This window comes from Micropterus salmoides, unplaced genomic scaffold (assembly GCF_014851395.1).
Source record: "Micropterus salmoides isolate LMB-PRFRI ecotype aquatic unplaced genomic scaffold, ASM1485139v1 Ms_hic_scaffold_4, whole genome shotgun sequence".
NCBI classification, from domain to species: Eukaryota; Metazoa; Chordata; class Actinopteri; order Centrarchiformes; family Centrarchidae; genus Micropterus; species Micropterus salmoides.
Genome location: NW_024043372.1, coordinates 13,622,948 through 13,641,063, shown reverse-complemented (window position 1 = coordinate 13,641,063; position 18,116 = coordinate 13,622,948). Strand labels below are relative to the sequence as shown.

Here is an 18,116-nt window from a genome sequence, read left to right as displayed (position 1 = left end):
TCTCGTCTCAAAAATAGTTTATTAACAATGTTCATGTTCACTTCAGATCAGACATTCACTACAACACTTTGTTTACAAAGCAATATTACAATGAGCTTTTATATAAATCTGGATCCTTTTGTCATTTCAAATACTTCGAGAAAAAGAAAGAAAAAAGGTTACACAACACTGAGCATAAGCTGTTCCCAAAGGGGGGAGGGGGGTGTATATATAAAGACCCAAGGTTTTCCCATGCATGCATCAACATCAGAAGGACAACTTTTGATTTAGCGCAACATTATCTGCATACACATTAACAGCAGTATTGTACATGCTCTTTGTGATATGTTCAACACTAGAGGCAGCAGAGGGCTGCTGCTCTGAGGGAATGCTTTCATCGTTACGCTGTGCTTCCAGCTGTGAAAGTTATCTGACTATCTCTGCCGACCTCGGTGTTCAGCTTGTTGAGACCCGTGAACATAATGCCACAACTGTGAAACGCATAACTCAAACCTTATGTTTTCACTGATAAAAATCTTCAGTCGTAACGATCTAAATCTCTTTACTCGTGCCTTGTTAGTGTGCTTGTTGTCCACAATAATGCGGCCAGGCAGCAGAGCCAGTCCAAAGTTAAAACATAGTATCCAACCTAGAAAGAGCTGAGGTAACAACATTAATATGGTGCTTGTGTGTGATTGTAATCAATGCCCCCTCTCCACAAAAACACCACCTCAGTTGAGCTGTGGAAAATACAACTAGTTTCTATAAGTTTTAGCTTCTCCACTGGATCACTCAGCTAAAGCGTTATGTGCTTGGTCAGTAGAGGGTATAAAGTTGCATTACAATATATTAGATACAGATCCTGCCAGATGGTAGTTTTATTGCCTTTATTGGCATTATAAGAAGGTTGCATGCAACATCAAAGATATTGTTTTGCCACACACATTTCAGCATCCACCCTGTAGACAGACGGCGACATGCAACCAAGGGACATGTACAGTACACGAATGAGCAACTGAGGCAGAGAAAAGGAATGCCATTAGGAGCCTGAGGACAGTCACTGGGCCTTTTCAAGCGTTGTATATCAAGCCAATATATTTTCAATTCAAATTCACAATTGAGTGTTCTGAGAGGACATGTGAGCAAGAACTGGGACCAGTGGACAGTCTCTGACATGTCTCCAAAAGCTGAATTGTTTGTAGTCCCGCCTGAATTGTACTCTAAAAGTACAATTCAGTGTAGACCCTTGCTGATCTTATGCTCCTTTGACATAAGACATAAAATCAGTCAACATCAATAGCAACATAGATCAGTATAAACATTGACAAATCAACCCAAACTTTCCACAGTCCACAACTTTTTTGGCAGTAATACACAACTCTAAAACCTCAAAGACACTCTTTATTGCTCCCGACAGATGTTTTCCCAGTGATGTTGAGGAAATATGTTACGTCAAACATGTTATGAGAAAGTTTTGTCTTTCCCCATGATTCATCCTAGAAGCAAACCTACTGTACAGGTAAAGTTATCTGCCAAGAAAAATAAAAGATTGCATTTATAGATACTATGTGTTACAATTTGTATTATGAGGGCTAACAAAACATTATGTGTAATCAAGCCTATTTTGGAACCAATTCAAAGAACCAAGCTTTGTGAGACATGTCAGAAAGGTCACTCTTTGATCTTGTCAGTCAGTATCAGGTTGGCATAGAGCAGCTGGTCTATCTGGTTTGCGAAAGAACAACCGAAAGGCACACCAGAACAGAGAAGGCACCGGGGGAATACAGACTCCTCACACACAACTCAGCTTCTCTCAAACGTGAAGAATGTCGCCCGACTGGAAACATCCGCACGCAAAGGCTAACAGCTCTGACAAGACATGATTTCCACAACTGGGCTGACCCGTAAAATCCACAGATTCCAACAGCAGGCGTAACCGGCTCGCTTGCATTGCAGCAGAACAGCTGAACTCAAGTCACTCACAACAAACAAACAAACAAACAAACAGGGGAGGATTTACCAGGTTTACCCTGTTGGTCCTAACAGCCTTTGTGCATAGTTGAGTTATATTGGCTTGTGTCTTGATTGGCCAGTTCTAATCTGCCCATCTTAGTCCCTTGCACATATTTGAGTTATGTTGTGAGGGATGCCTTTAAATAATCAGATTTTATACTCCCTCCCTCCTTTATTGGCCACATTTATCACATTACAAAGGCAGCTACCGTCTTCAGCTAACTGTAGTGAGTATGGCAAATGTTGAGGGTACAATGATGTTTCATGCCAATAAAAAGGACACAAGCAACCAGTTGTCAACAGCACTGAAAGCCTTAGTTACGGCATTGCTCTGGTGTCACAATGACAACGCTGTGTAAAATCAGCTACAGTACAATGGGAAACCCCTCAGCTGAAATGTTAGCTTGCTGACAATCACGAGAAATAGACGCTGGTGTCTAAAACTAAACAAAAGGCACTAGCTCTTAGCTAGCTAGATCTAGTCAAAATATATCAACTTTCATTCTATACTGCGACTGCTACCATGATAAACAAAACCGATACTAACAGGATAGTCAGACAAGACCTTACTCATTAAGTCTTTATACAAGCTAAGAAGGATACTGCTCGCCCAAGCTCATGAAGAACAATATTGCATACAAATATGTGCATCTTTTACTGCCTCATTACATTACAAATATAAAGAAAAACAAAGAGGAAAACATTCTGTGTAAAGAGAGATTCTGTGGGGAAAAAAGCAAATCAACAATGAACGTTAAACATCAATTTTTTAACAGAGCTGTAATATAGACAAAGTCCATTTCCTGTATTAGGTTTGTTTGTGTTCGATTGATCTGCCTGCCTGTTATCGTGAAATGCGAGATACAGTACAAAGATGCCATTTGGTAAAAGGTCAGTCCTTTTTTGTGTATTTTGTTTTTCTCCTATTGGTCAGTGGATTTTATGGCGTCTAAGCTGCTCACAGCAGCGTGCAGCCGCTTCTCTTCTTGCGCTTGCGGACCTGCAGCGCCGCTCTAGTGGCCATCTCGAACACTTCGCGCACGCCGTCCTTGGTCTTGGCAGAGCACTCCAAGTAGCCAAAAGCACTGATCCTGTTGGCCATGTCTCTGCCTTCTTCTGCCTTCACCGGCTCCTGCGTGGTAAGATGAGAGTGTTAGGGACAATATGAAAATTATCAGCAGGAAAGAGCATTTAGAAAAGGGCCTGTCTACATCATCTTGAAATGATGACAAATTTATCTAATAGATAAAACTAAGAAGCCTCAAGTACACTACTTCACTTACCGTCCCAGTCACACCATAGCTTACACATGTTGAGGCAATACTGTCTATGTGACCATGTAAAATCTAAAACACTTGAATTGATGACTTAGTACTACTCTTTGTCAAATGGTTCCTACAGAAAGGAAAAGCTGACAGTGGCCGTCTGAACGAGCTGGAGAGCTTTGTCAACATGTTCCTATTATCAGCTGGACCTGGAGACAGACAGAGACAGAGCCATAGTGGCGTGCTGTGCCATTCTGCGACACAGTAAACCAATACGTTGCGGTCATTATCCTATGACTGAAAGGCCACTAACAGCCTTTTCAGAGCTGTCATTGTTTGTTTCCCGGGAGAAGTTAACTTTCAGTGACAGACAGGTAAAAAAAATGAAAAGGGAGAGAATGAGAGATTTCTTTTCAATTAATATTCCATCTCTCTTTGGCTTTTTCCTATTTTCGAAAATTGCTCAACATCTTCTCTGATCAATGTTTTTCATATATCATCTATTGCATGTCCCTTTTTTTGTTGTTGTTCTTCCTTTGTGAGAGATATATACAAAAATTTAAGCTGGCTTAACTTCCACTGCACCATCCAAAAGTACACATGCATGTAACAAGCCAATTGGCTTGTTACATGCATGCGCACTTTCCTGGTAGATTAGTTTTTAATATTACCAGCATATTGTTACTGTTTAACAAAGCAATTCTTCAAATTTATGGGTGTTACTCAAACTGGCCCTCCTTCATTAAGTTGTAGTTCAACGAAATTGCCCCACATTCAGCCCTGAAAAAGGACATGAAGTTATGGTTCCCATGTGGTGAAAAAATATTTATAATTATAATACTACATTTTATTTATAGGCGCCTTTCGGGACACTCAAGGTCACCTCACAAAACATAATAAAACACTACAGCAATAATGGATAAAATTAACAACAACTATAATTACAGTGCATGAAATCAGGGTAAAAAAAACTGGAAACAAAGATTGAGAAAGAGTGATCATTATCACATAGAAAGAATGATCATGTTGAGCAAAGGAATCAAAAACTGTAAACTGTCTGTGGTGCGATGCTGTAGTTTGTAGTCTAGCAGTGTAATGAACTTACTAAATATGGCGAGGCTTCAATTTGTGTGACAAGCAGGATTCAATAGTGAACAAATATTCTGTAATATAAGTATAATGTGACCATAGCTTTACCGGTACCTGAGGCAACATGCCAACAAAGCAGCCCCTTGCGCCTTTTTAATAGTTTAATAGTGCTGTTGTTACTCCTGGTTAAGCAATATTTGTCATGAATATGTACATAAATAATTCAGACTGAACCTCACAAACTGGACCTCATGAAATGTTCCTCAGGACTTTGGTGCCTGAGTACCAAAGAGGTGTCTTATTGTGCCTGATCCACAGTTCATTGACCTTCAGAGGCTTTTGTACCTGCTTCATCTTGGCCAGCTCTCTCCGTGTGTGCTCATCATTCCTCAGGTCCTTCTTGTTCCCCACCAGAATGATGGGAACATTGGGACAGAAGTGCTTCACCTCAGGCGTCCACTTCTCTGGGATATTTTCTGTCCCAGGAGAAACAAGAAGTGAGCTGAAACACTTGTGAGAGGAGGGGGTGACTATAAAAAGGGACAGGCAGTGCAGAGTCACGGTGCAGAACACGTCTCATGATGGATTGCTCTGCAGATTGCTCGAGGCAAAGATTTTTTTTAGTTGCACTAATTCTACTTCCGCATCAAGTCTTTTATACATGTGTTTTTATTATTTGATCATATTAGTCACTTTTCTGTGCTGCTGCCGTCCCAGCTAAACTAATTTGTTTAAATATGGGCTATACAAAGATAATTGTTTCACAATAGGCTTCTGTATGTCAGCAGTTCCTTACCTAAACTGTCTGGGCTGTCGATGGAGAAGCACATGAGGATAACATCTGTGTCAGGGTAGGAGAGAGGCCTCAACCTGTCGTAGTCCTCTTGGCCTGCAGTATCCCACAGTGCCAACTCCACCTGGGAGAAATCACGAGAAAAGCAATTATCTTGATTTTGGAAGAGTGAATCTCCTGTCACCCCTTATTTTCTCCATGATTCATTAATTCTCGTCATTCACGACAACTTTTCTTAAGGGCTAAAAATTAAAATTAGTTGTCTACCCAGAATGGTCGTAATGTTTCTCACTGTTCCGGATAATTACACAAACAAACAATGAACCAGCCACAACATCATTAGCGATGACGTTTCTTTTCTAGTCCACTGAGAGCCGTGACTATTTGGAGTATGACGAGTGTGAACCTTGAGGCATGTGGCCATTAAATACCAAGAAGTATATATTTTTTTTAAGTTTTAAACATTACTTAACCTCGGGACATTTTTCTCCTAACCCTAACCCTGAACCCTAACCCTCTCTGACATACCTTGCAACTTGATCATATCTTATGATTTGTATCTTTTACCTAAGATGCTTCCCACGTTTGAGGGGAATTCAGTGTTTACATATTTGCTTCTCATCACCACTGCAGCTCTGATCTAATCAGCTTCATAAGTCTGTTATGTTGTCAGTATTGTGGAAATGAACTCAGGGAATGGTCTCATCCCATCACACCACTGATTAATTCAATTAGGGAAAGTGGGAGATTAGCAAGCGTCAAGCCAGATACCTTCTGTCCCTGTACAGGCATCAACAGCCAGTCTTCACTCAACTCTGCTCTTTAGCCGGCTCACTGTGTTCGGGGGAGGTGGGGGAAGACTTCTGCAAAGTTTTAAATATCGGAACTTTGCTGAATGACAATAAATTCTGGTATGCCCACAGAGAGCACAAGCATCAGTCAACGGTCCCAAAATAGAGGTTTGCAGAGGCAGAGGGTGGGAGGCGGCTGCACACTGTTGAGATTGCATGAGCAGCCGGGGCGGTTATGTTCCCACTGGACATGTTCTAAGCTGTAGACTTTGGGGAGGAAAGAAAGGAGGGAAAAAACAGCTATTTTTAGAGTCTTCCAAGTGCACAGTAGGTGAGAGAACGAAAATGTTTTTACCCTTGTGTGTTAGGGCTGAGAACACAATCCAGCTGGTTGTATAATGGCCCAATTCTTATGGGGGCGGCCATCTTCTCGAAAGCTGCAGAAGGGCCGACACTCATCTATTTACCAAAATGATCCCCCTCTAGGCTGATGTCCGTCATGGATCCCTAACTTTATACTTCCTGTCCTGAACACAACAGTTAACCCCTAACTGCCTCCCAGCATCTAAGTGTCACCAGAAAAGGAAATGAAAGGAGTTTATCAGGCAGACGGAGGAGGAGAAGAGGAGGTGGAGGGTCCTGAAGTGAGGAGGGGGATTGCCAGGAGACATCCCCGTTCCCTGTTTGAACAGGAAGCTGGGAAATAGAGTCATTTCCTGTTTTGCCAAGTGGTGATCCCGCAGCAGTGGTCAGCTTAAGAGAACAAAACCCTTTGACATAATGAGTCATCTTACAGGCTCAGACTCAACCCTAACTGACCAACTCCCCATGACTCAGATTCAAGACGCTAGTAAGACTTTAATGTAGCTCGTTTCAAAACTCATGCCACGCCTGAAATAACTACATATTTACAATATAGTGCACTTTATTTGCTGCTCTTATTTAACATGCTGTTACTACTTACACCTAATCCAGCACTACTTCCAAGGCCAAGGAGCATTTCATACTACATTATTTTGTGGGGTTATGATTACTATTTTAATAAAGCCTCACTTACTATAGCACTGTGTCGTATTTCCCCACTGTGTGGAAGCTGGTCCTGGATGTAATCAGTTATAACAGGGTTGTACTGCTGTATAATGGCTTTGGGGAAGTTTACACTCCAGCAACACCTAGCCAAAATGACTTGTGATGCCAAACTGATCTTTTATACATAAAATGGTAAAAGGGAAAACTGAAAATAGAAACAGGAAAGTAGGAATTTGCCTCTTTATGTGTATGTGTAAGTATATAAGCAGCCAAACAATGGTAGAATAAAATAACAGTTTGATTTTGCATTTTTCCTTAAACATAATACTGGGACTAGCCAGCTCTACACTGCAACAATGTTGTTTCTGTATTTCCACATCTTCTACATGGATCACGAAATGGCGAGGAAACTGATTCTTTGCCTGGGACATGCAGCCTGTCTTTTAGCATGACATCATATATGTAGTCATCAAATGCATATTTATAACTTTTTTCTTTTCATTTTTTAGAAGCTTCTTTTTTAAAAATGAGTCAGTTTGACAGTTTTCAAACTCGTGGAGTGAAACACTGCTTTTGTCTACTTCAAGAACCCATTGTTTCAAACATTACAAAGAATTTCAAGTGGTAAGTCTGCCACCCGTAACATTTTAAACTTTTATGTGCTTTGCGACAATGACAAGAGTAGCAACAGTTACTGGGATGGGGCTTATTGAACGGTCAATTATGACAGTGTTAGTTTATTTCTACAACAGACGCAACTACTTCTGGACTGCCTATTTGGGTGTCAAATGTACAAACCTGCTTTCCATCAACCTCAATATCAGCGATATAGTTCTCAAACACTGTTGGAACGTAGACTTCAGGAAACTGGTCTTTACTGAAGACAATGAGAAGACATGTTTTCCCACAAGCTCCATCCCCGACGATCACAAGCTTCTTCCGAATGGCAGCCATCTCTGTTGGGAAAAGAGGAGGTGTTTTAAGAGGTTGTCACAAACAGACATACCCCAAAAAGAGAGTTGAGTGTCAAAATTATCAGCAGTACCACAAAAGAAACTTTTTTGCATTATGGTAGATTTCACTTGTCATGCTGCAAGAACCAGCCAAACAACACTTTGTCATCCGTTTTTGTATTTCACGCTACAGATATTTAAATTATTTGAAGAGATCACAGGAACACAAGATTAAAATGAAGAACGGAGTGTTGTACAACCATTATTTCTGCTCATGCTGTGTGGCTCCAAAGCGACCACTCTGTCATAGCTGCATCACATTTCACCTAAGGGAGTGCTCCTTGATCTGCACGTTGTCACAGACAACTGCAGTCACAGACCTTGAATCCCCAATGCCAAATCTAGACTTCATAGCTACACAAGGAGAAGGAGGAAGATAGTGGAGTGATGGGGGAGAGAAAAGGGGTGGGGGGTTGAGACAAGCTGGGACATGAAGAAATGTTTCATCAGGCCCTGTTTGTTTCCCTCTGCAATGTGTGTGGAGTTTCCAAGAAATCAAAGCAGCTGAAGAAGTACTTAAAGGAGTCCTAAGGCATTCAAAACACTACCCTTCTTTTGTTCTCTTCAGATCTTTCTTCACTTCTCTTCAGGAATACTCTGATTGTAGACACTAATTATTTTGAAATTACTTGGCATAAAAAAGAACAAGAGCCAAATCTGCCAGCCCATGTGTTGTTCCAGTGTTAAGCTGTAATTACTTACAGGGTTTGCTGTGAGCATGTGTAGCAAACTGCAGAAAAAGAAAACACCATGCAAGCATTTCCCACCAAAATAAAACGACGTGAGAAATAAATAAAACGACGTAAGATGGATGCTGGGGTCACATTTTACAAGTGAGCTTCAGGCCTGCAAGGACGAAGCTTTGCTGGTGTCCTGTGCACAACTGTACATTACAATCCACTAAACCAACTGAACCAAGAAACATTTCTGTAATAACCCCAGACGAGAGGACTGGTGTAGTTGGCGCAGCGTATGTGGGGATGAGTTAGCAGTGTAGCTGATGGATGAGCTGGAGCCCCGCTGCCTGGGAGCAGCTGTGCATATAGTCATTTGGCTCCTCACCTCATCCACTTTCTGCCAGACAGTCTTGACAGCAATCCTCTTCACGAGGGCACCCACTTATCAGGGAAAATTAATCTTTTAGTGCTGCTGGCAAAACTTTTGAGGTGAGTCTGCCCCCAACGTCCACTTTTAATCTCTGCTTGGGTGCATAGCAACAGCAAACCTTTCAGGAAGTAGCATCAAATCATAAAAAGTCATCACAAACACAGACTGAAATTATTAGTACAATTGTTGGTTTGGTACCATAAGAGATCAGCAGATTGGTGGCACCAGTTTAATCTTCTTAAAGCTAATACCTGTCAATGTTTGCAAAGTCTAAAGAGCTCCAAACATACACATTCTAATTAAGTCAATGAAGAAAATTAATATAAAAATGTTGTATGAATAAATGGGTTGGGTTGCAAAGTAAACAAAGAAAGCCAGTAAAGAGTAAAATGAAAGAAAAAAGGACACAAGAGGAGGAATAATTAATAAGTCCTGTTTCCATGGATATTTGGACTAACCAGTAGCCCTACTGGAAACTTAGGGTGTGTTTGCTTGTTTGACAGTTTTATTAACATCCTAGGTTACTCGTTCCTTCTTAGGGAAATTCTGGTCATGGTTTTTTACATTTTCTTCCTTTTGCCCAAAGGCCCACTCCCTCTGCTGCAGTGTGTTCAGTTACAGGTTTAGCAGAGAGATGCCAAAGATGTTTGAATTTAGGCCACTGTAGCAAATACAGGTAGTGTGCTCACTCCTGTAATTTCCACAAGTAAGCAAATCTTCTGAATACACCGTACATTGATGACCAAAAGTCAACATTCACTTCAGCTGCAGTTGCAAATCCTTCGTCAGATATGAGATTATAACAAAAAACTGAATTTTTAATGAGAACAGAGGCTGCTTCCACTTTTCTTCTGCATGTGGGTTTGATACCGGGCTAAATATTGATTCCAGAGAAGCTGCACATTATATTTTGATTTCCAGAGATTGCCAAATGGACCAGAGACGAACTAGATGATGGGTTCAAAGCCAAAAAAGTGAGAGACAGCAGCACCGAGGCCTGGGAGCATAGACTGTATAACAAAACAATCCACTTCCTGTTCTGTGAAGCCTGGGAGGAGCTTTTGGCTGCAGTTGTGTTTGGACAGGCCTCAGCAGAGACATGGCGAGGGCAGCCAGAGGCAATGTAACACAAGCAAGCATGCACGCACACATGCGTACTCACATACACATGCACACACCCTCTTTGCACTACACAATGATAGCTCGTCCTTAGTGGCAGTGCTATTGAGAGCCGATGAAGGAACATCTTCAGACACATTGGCAAAAGGAAAGGTCCCATAAAGTCACAAACTGTGCAGAATACTCTACCTATGACTGATGCCCTCAATTTAGGCACTAATGGACACTAATGACAGCAACAACTGAGGAGGAGGTAGTGGAAGATTTCACTACTGTTGTCATCCATATCAAGCCTTTTTATTATGTTTCAGCTAGCATTCATTCTCTCCACATTCATATCAAAACCTTATCTCACCCTAATTCAATCACATGTGAATGGGAACCACTTATCTGTAACTGGTACCAGATGGCTGACCTTTGACCTCCACACTACTGAATAAAAGCAAAAAGGTGTCACTGAGAGATCAACAGTCCCCATGAAAGCTGCAAGAAAAGCAGAAATAGTTCAACATCATTCTGTCAGCCCTACATAATCATCACTCAGTGCAGGGTGCAGACATTTTCATTTACCTGTCACTGGGACACAACACAACTGAGATTTATCCAGTGGAGCAAACATCAAGAACATATTCATAAAGCCTTCGATCATTCGGAGGTTGACTGAGGACCAACAATAACTTTGCAGGTTATACATCATATAGACATTCTGTAGACAAAGCATGAATATGAACAAACAAAAATAATACTGAACTCGCAGAACTTTAGTTAATTAGTCTGTTAGCCCAGGTTGTATTTATTGTAATTAAAGCCTATGTTTTATCTCTTATGACTGCACTAAGTTATGACAAGCTGATGAACAAATATGCATCCTGATACAGTGATCTGAGCAGTTTATTTTAGTAATCTATTAGCATCCTTCCTCCCAATCTTCTGGCAGTGGTTCCAATATTTATTTAAATGAGGACAGACCTGTGATGCAGCAGGGGTGCCAATGTACCCTCCAGCTAAAGAAATGCAGGGTCGTCCTGTAAAAAGTTGAACTTGGCTCCAGTTTTGTCACAACGCAATGCTACGTCATGGCCAATCACATTCACATTCATGCAAGCCCGACGGTTGATAAAATCATTTCCATTGTGATAACTTTCCAGAATTGTAAAATAATTGCAAAGATTAAAGAGAAAACTAATCATAACCACCACCTTTATTCTTTTTATTCTTCACGAGACTACACACATTTAGGTTGTGATTCCACAGAGGGACCCCGACCCACAAACAAGTGTTCTAAAATTATACCTTATAATGACATTCTTAAAAGTATTAGTTCAACACAGAAAAACACTCTTGTTGCCTTTCTCGACGAAAGTCCAGTACAGTAAGTATGGAGCTACCTCCAGTAGCTGGTTAGCTTAGCTTAGTATAAAGACTGTAAACAGGGGGAAAAGGCTAGCTTGGATGTGTCCATCTACTGAGACAGTCAGTCCCAAACTTGCCAAACGTGTTTCTCATTCGTGTAGCCTCTCGTAGGCTACTTCAGGTTTTGAACTGTCAATAAATTGAAGATGTCAGCTTGTGATCAAGGAAACTGTTGGGAACATTTTTCACTATTTTTTGGGTGTTTTATTGACGATAAAAAATAAAAAAGAATCCACAAATTTATTCATTATGGTATTATTCATAATAGTAAATAACATTTTCGGGCCAAATGAAGCTTATCACGTGGGTTCACTGTGTTGTTATGCAATGTAGATAACGTGTAAAGGGAATACTCTCAGACACTGGAAAACATACACAAAACCTGATCCAAACACAACACAAGAAGCCATTAAAAGGACATATGAAAGCAAAACACCATTACTTCCTACAACTATTTGAGCAATGCCCTAGGTTAATGAACACACCACCTCTCTTTGTCTTTAAGGAGGTTTCCTAAGGCTTAGGGGCCAACAGGAGTTATGCAACAAACTGAGCAGAGTGTGCACAAAGCAAAGCTTGACCCTGGCCAATGAGGTACAGCTGCCTTTCAATCCTCATATGAGTTTTAACAACAATGCTGAACCAATATAAAAGGTTTGTTGTTTCTGGGATGATGACTTTTTTTTTGTTTGTTCTGGAGGTCCCGCAAACAAGCAAACGCATTACAGGAAATGAACCAGAGTATGATTGCTTTGCCTGTCTAACAGGCTTCCCAGGGCTGCACCTCTTTCTATGATACACTACAAGAAAGCTACAGTTACAGAGCAGCTGATTTCAACGTTGAAAAGTTATTTCCTCGTGTTGCCATTACACACGAGTTGTCAAGGAGCTCAAATCAAACTCTGGTTGTAAAAAGAGCAATAAAACCAGGGCTGGATTTTAACTTTGTCAGTTTGACAGATAAACATTCACCCAGAGATTACAAGTCTAGCCTAAATCTCTGTGGAACAATGCAAAACCTATTTTACTACAGAATAAAAATGACTTTTAATGTTATTCAGGGATACGAATTTTACAGGAATGCCTTCCAGCATCTTTGGCAACAACAACTCATTTCTAATAAGTATAGCTATTTACAATTATGGTTTTTCCTCAAGAGACACAAGCTAACACGTTGTTGTGTTGTTATTAAAAACAAAAAACAACTTTAGATCTGAAGGCACACAAGAATATGCCTCACCTCTGCCAGTCTGTCTGTCTGAGAAAGTTCATAAACTGGCAGTGGCTGAGACAGAACAGGCAGCCTGCGACTCTGGCCGTCTATGCCACCTTAACCTGATGGAAAAACATCTTACAAACTCTGACAGGATGCAACAGACATCACATGCAAGAACAGACGTTGGTTGACAACTCAAAGACTAATCTTACAAGAAAGCTTTAGGCTTCAGTTCAAGCATATATGGGTACAATGTAAAGATTCCTGAGTATAAGCTGTGGACTCAAGTGCATGAAGTTGAAATGTGAATACTGAGCCCTTTTGCAACAGCAGGAATATACACAGCAGATCAGGTCAGCCCCTCACATTCTTTGGGGCGTTTGTTAAAGACACACCAGCTCCTTAGTCTCAGTGAGTCATGACTTTACTGGTACACCCAAGGAAATTATTGTATTAAGCAAAAAAAAAAAAAAAAGAAACAGAAAACAATTTAAATTTCTCATATGCCAAACTGAAAGTAAAAGGAACTTAAAATAGATTATTATTATATATTAAATAAAATGTTTATATTTAATAAACAGTTCAACATTTTGGGAAATACACTTATTTACTTTCTTGCTCAGTCAGTTAGCTTAGCTTAGCATCCAGCTCTTTTAATACTAATAATAATCCATGATAACCTGCCATAAAACATCTGTTTTTACAGTTCAGGTTTGAACAGATTGAACAAACAAAATACAAAGCGTTAATTAGTGAGCTTTACAGATACTGGTAGGAGGGTTTTGTGATGTTTGGACAGAGGCAGACTAGTTGTTTCCCCTCTGTTTACAGTCTAATCACGGCCTAGGCTGGCCATTTTGAAATTAATGACCCGCAGCCTGGTCACTTTCATGGCTTCGGTCATGCAGCCATGAATTTATAAATACACAAGGAAGACACTCGCAGATACTCCTGTTCTTAAAGGCTATTGAGAGGAAGTAGGGCAAGGCAAAACATGAGAGTGGAGTCAGCTGGTGGCATCCAGGGCGTGATGATCAAACTCAAAAGACAGAGGCTGGGGATGCAACGCATGGAGAGAACTGAAACCATGACTCACTCACTTCTGTTCAATAACTCAGGTGATAAGCAGACAGCAAACAGGGCCGGTTGGCTGCCCAAGAAGACTCCACCAGAAGCAGCAGACGATTTCCTCTAAGGCTGCAACTAATGATTCTTTTCACTATCGATTTACCTGCAGATTATTTTCTTTATAAATCTATTAATCATTTGATTTATATTGTCAGAAAATAGTTTAAAATGACCATCACCACTGTCACCAGTGTTAAAACTGCTTGTTTTGTCTGACCAGGGGTCCAAAAGCCAAAAATATTCAGTTTACTATCATAGGCGACAAAAATCAACGGCAATTTTTCACATTTGAGAAGCTGAAGCCAGTAGATTTGTAGCATATTTACACCCCCAAAACAACAGTTAATAATTCATAAAAATTGATTCTGTTGATCCACTAATTGGTTCAGCTCTAAACTAGTCTATACAAGTGATAAAACTATCAGTCAATTAATGGGTTTGTTGATCACACAAACAACTTGGACAAACCAAACCTTTTGAAGACATGTTCTAGTCCAACCAATTAATCAAAAAACATTCAACAGATCAATCGATAGTGATAACTGTAAGATGCAGCCCTAATATATAAACAGCCACACATTTAGAAGACAATTAATAGTGTGTAGTTGAACACAGTGATGAAATGTATTTTAAACACATACATTTGAGAATATAAAAATACAAATTACCCAAATTTCAGGGCTGCACCTATGTTTGTTATTTATTATTCAGTCAAGTCAGTTATTGTGATAGATTGTCCCCAAAATTACAATCACAGTTTCACAAATCTTGGAGTTTGACATCTTTAAAATCTCTATTATCAAACGTAGTTCAAAATGATCTTCTTAATTTTCTGTCTTTTGACTAGTCGATTAATTAACTATAGTTGTTTTCAGCACTTGTACTTTTGCTGTCAACATCTTTCTGCATCTGTATCAAGAATATATTTTTGCATGAATGCCACATGTTTGTTGATTTTCCCAACACATGTGAACACATTCAGGAGGACAATTAAAATATTTAATCATTTCATGTGAATCTCAGAAGTTGTCATGAATGAGACCTTCTCATTAAAAAACCCTGGATGAGTTGAGCCACGTTCATTCAGATCTTTCTTTTGACACAATTAAAGCAAACTTGTGCGTGCTCACCCAGGCTCTCAAATTTCACCCTCCACATGTTTTGTTGTGTTCGGGAAATCGTGTTTGGCAGCTGAAACAACGCCCTCTAAGAAAAGGGAGTCTTAATAAAGAGGACATTAAGTGTTCCCAGGAATAGAAATGGCTCATTAGGAGATTTGCCATGCGGAGTTGCTTATTGAGGTCGCAGCAGTTGGACAGATTGTACATGCCAGCAGGATCTGATCTGCTTGCTTTGACTTTGAAACTAACAACAACGAAGCTATCAACAGTTGTACAGAAAGACGCCCTGACAACTACAGCCACACTGGGTACACTTCAATATAATCTCCGCACTGTCTGGGATTTAACTACCACCTAAGCAGGAAAAAGGTGAATGTTAGTATGAGGACAAGCCACCACCTTGATCTCGCACCCAAGTAAGTGAGCTATAATTAGACTGTCGACTTGTGTCAAATGACAATATGTAACGTTAGTCAAACTAACGTTACAGCCTCCGTTTCATATTTACCTGTCACCAGCCAGATGAGAGGTTTTTATAAATATTAATCCCCGCTTGCTCTTCCTCTTGATCGTGACACACACAAACGCACACACACACTTCTTGCTGCAGTATTCGCTAATTTCACAGAGAGGGTGCTGAGAAACGGGGCAGGCGAGCAAGATCCTCCCATCGCCACCAGCGACAAGCTAACAGACAAGCACTTCCGTTTGAGGCTTTCAAAATAAAATAGTTAAAATCAAGGTAGTTTATCACATTACAACCATAGACTGTATAAAAACACAAGGCTGTATAATGAAAAGACATTTGTAGTCAGAACTACAACATATAATCAGATGAAGGTCTATTCATATACTATAACATATGGAATCAATAAAACACATTAAAACTAAATAAAGAGTTATTTATATACATACATAGGTTTATACATCCACTTTGACTGTGTTTGCGCACAGTCTATGTGTAAAACACAGAGTCTCATCTTGCCAGAGCAGTCATCTTGTCAATACCTCATTCTCTTTCTCTTTACATTTTTGTCTTGCTTTACCAATTTTTTTTCTTGTTTTGCACTTCCCCTCTCCCCCAAACACACACACGCACACAGTCACACAGACACACACTTTGCTATTTTTTGTTCAGTTCATTATTTTATTTAAACATATTTATGTGAATAGAGGGGAAAGTTAAATAAAAAACAATAAGTAGCCTACAGCTCACCATAGCCTTCCTCCCAAGGGGGCTCCTCATATGATTTAGAATTAGTTTTTTTATGGATAGAAAATGGTGACTGTAACTGTGGCCTGTACTAACTGTAGTTAGTTAGCTCAGAGCCTCCTACAGTCATACCCGAGTTTTGGGAGGAAAACAGTAATACGTTAAGGACATATTACACTACACCGACACACGTAGGACCGTGAAACTCACTCACCTGGGCACACTATTATTTTTATCATTTTAAAATGACATACGAATGTGTCTAGAAATCTGATTATTTTAAAAATGATTGACACAGAAATTTGAGACAAAATCAAAAATGTTAAGTCAATAAACAATTTATTGTCTTTTTTCTTTTTATTCACTTACTAAAGGGAATTAGGCGCAATATCATTAAGGCTGGATTAACAAACAGGTCCCAAAGGTGTGTGCGAGATGTTTTTTGTATTTTGATTATTTGCAAATAATCAAAATAAAACACTTAATTACAATATCAACTGGGTCATCCATTAGGCTACATAATCTTGTGGCCTTGTGTTGTTGAAGGGCCATGTGTCAAAAGCACTGGCGCATTATTTGATGTCACAGAAGGTGTTTTAAATAAGCTGTCAAAGGAAAAAAAAACACCTGCTATGATATTATCAATATTATTTCATTTTAGATATTGAAATAATTATAATTATTTTGATTTGTGCACTCATATACTATACTTGCACAATGTTTCCCCCTTATTTTGAAAGCTATTGGTTGTGCTTCCGTGCTTTTATGGTTACTTGTAACTAACTTGACAGAGCTGCTGCAGCCGCTGGAGTCGCCCAGGTCCCTCCTCCCCTCCCCGGTCAAAGATGACATCATCCGTAGTAAGACTCGTGCAACAGGAGGGATGGGTGTGGATCTCACCACTGTAGCCCTGTGAACACCCCCCCCCCCCATTATCTACATATCTGAACAGACAGACAGACAGTCACTTCCTGCAGGCTGTCAAGTGTGTTAAGTATAGTAAATTGTCTCAAGTCCTGTAGTTAAGTACACATTTAAAGCTTTTGTATTATGCTGATTAGATGTTTGCTGTGGTTTGATTGGAGCTATTCAGGGATTAATGTATGTATGTAATGCAAGTATTAAGTGAAATGATAAAGGTTCTCGCTCCTTTTCTTTCTTCCCTTTTCTCTTTTCATAGACCTGTGTGCCATGGAACAAAAATGTTTAGACTATAATTTTATTTGATTTGTTTTACCTAAGATAACTGTTATCTTACACTGTTATGCCTGTGTATCAATATTGATCTTGCATCAATAATATATTGTATTCTTCCCATTCCCTGCTGTATCAAATTCTAACTGTTGATGAAACCATAAAGAAAACATAATAAATTGTTTAAAAGAAAGAACAATTAATGGTTCCCTGTGGAGTTAATTGAATTGTAGTAGTGGGGTGATGCAATACATAATTCTGTTCATGACTTCACACTATTTCACTTTTCAGCAGCAAACAAAGGCAGGGAAGAAGAAGACTACTAGCAAGTAAATGTGGATGTGAAGAATGCTGGATTTAAGATATTAAAAAAATCAGCTTTGCAAATGTTTTAGCAAGGAAATGTAGTCAGCTCATTTGTTAGAACTCAAGGATACACACAATGTGTTTAGGTGAATAACACTAAATGCAAACAAAGCTCCACAGGCAGGCCCATGCTGAACCACCTAATGGAAAGAAAACTAACAGGAGAGTGAGGTCTGTCTGTACACACTATTGCATTCCTGAGAAAAGGTCTAATCAAGCAAAAGTGAAAACACCTTTGTGGGTGGACAATAGTTGCCTTTAAAAATA

The 18,116-nt window shown here is 39.7% G+C and overlaps 1 protein-coding gene and 1 long non-coding RNA gene across 2 annotated transcripts; one reads left to right on the top strand and one right to left on the bottom strand.

Moving 5' to 3' along the window:
- LOC119885543 (rho-related GTP-binding protein RhoA-D) lies at positions 1–15,741 on the bottom strand. Its single transcript, XM_038695620.1, has 5 exons — positions 15,585–15,741; positions 7,758–7,915; positions 5,143–5,263; positions 4,692–4,822; positions 1–3,124 (listed from the first exon to the last, which is right to left on the bottom strand). The coding sequence occupies exons 2-5, from the start codon at positions 7,911–7,913 to the stop codon at positions 2,951–2,953; spliced, it is 582 nt and encodes a 193-aa protein (XP_038551548.1). The 5' UTR covers positions 7,914–7,915; positions 15,585–15,741; the 3' UTR covers positions 1–2,950.
- LOC119885544 lies at positions 15,161–17,682 on the top strand. Its single transcript, XR_005441364.1, has 2 exons — positions 15,161–15,492; positions 17,081–17,682. It is a non-coding gene; the product is annotated as an uncharacterized LOC119885544 (long non-coding RNA).
- Positions 17,683–18,116: the final 434 nt, after the last annotated feature.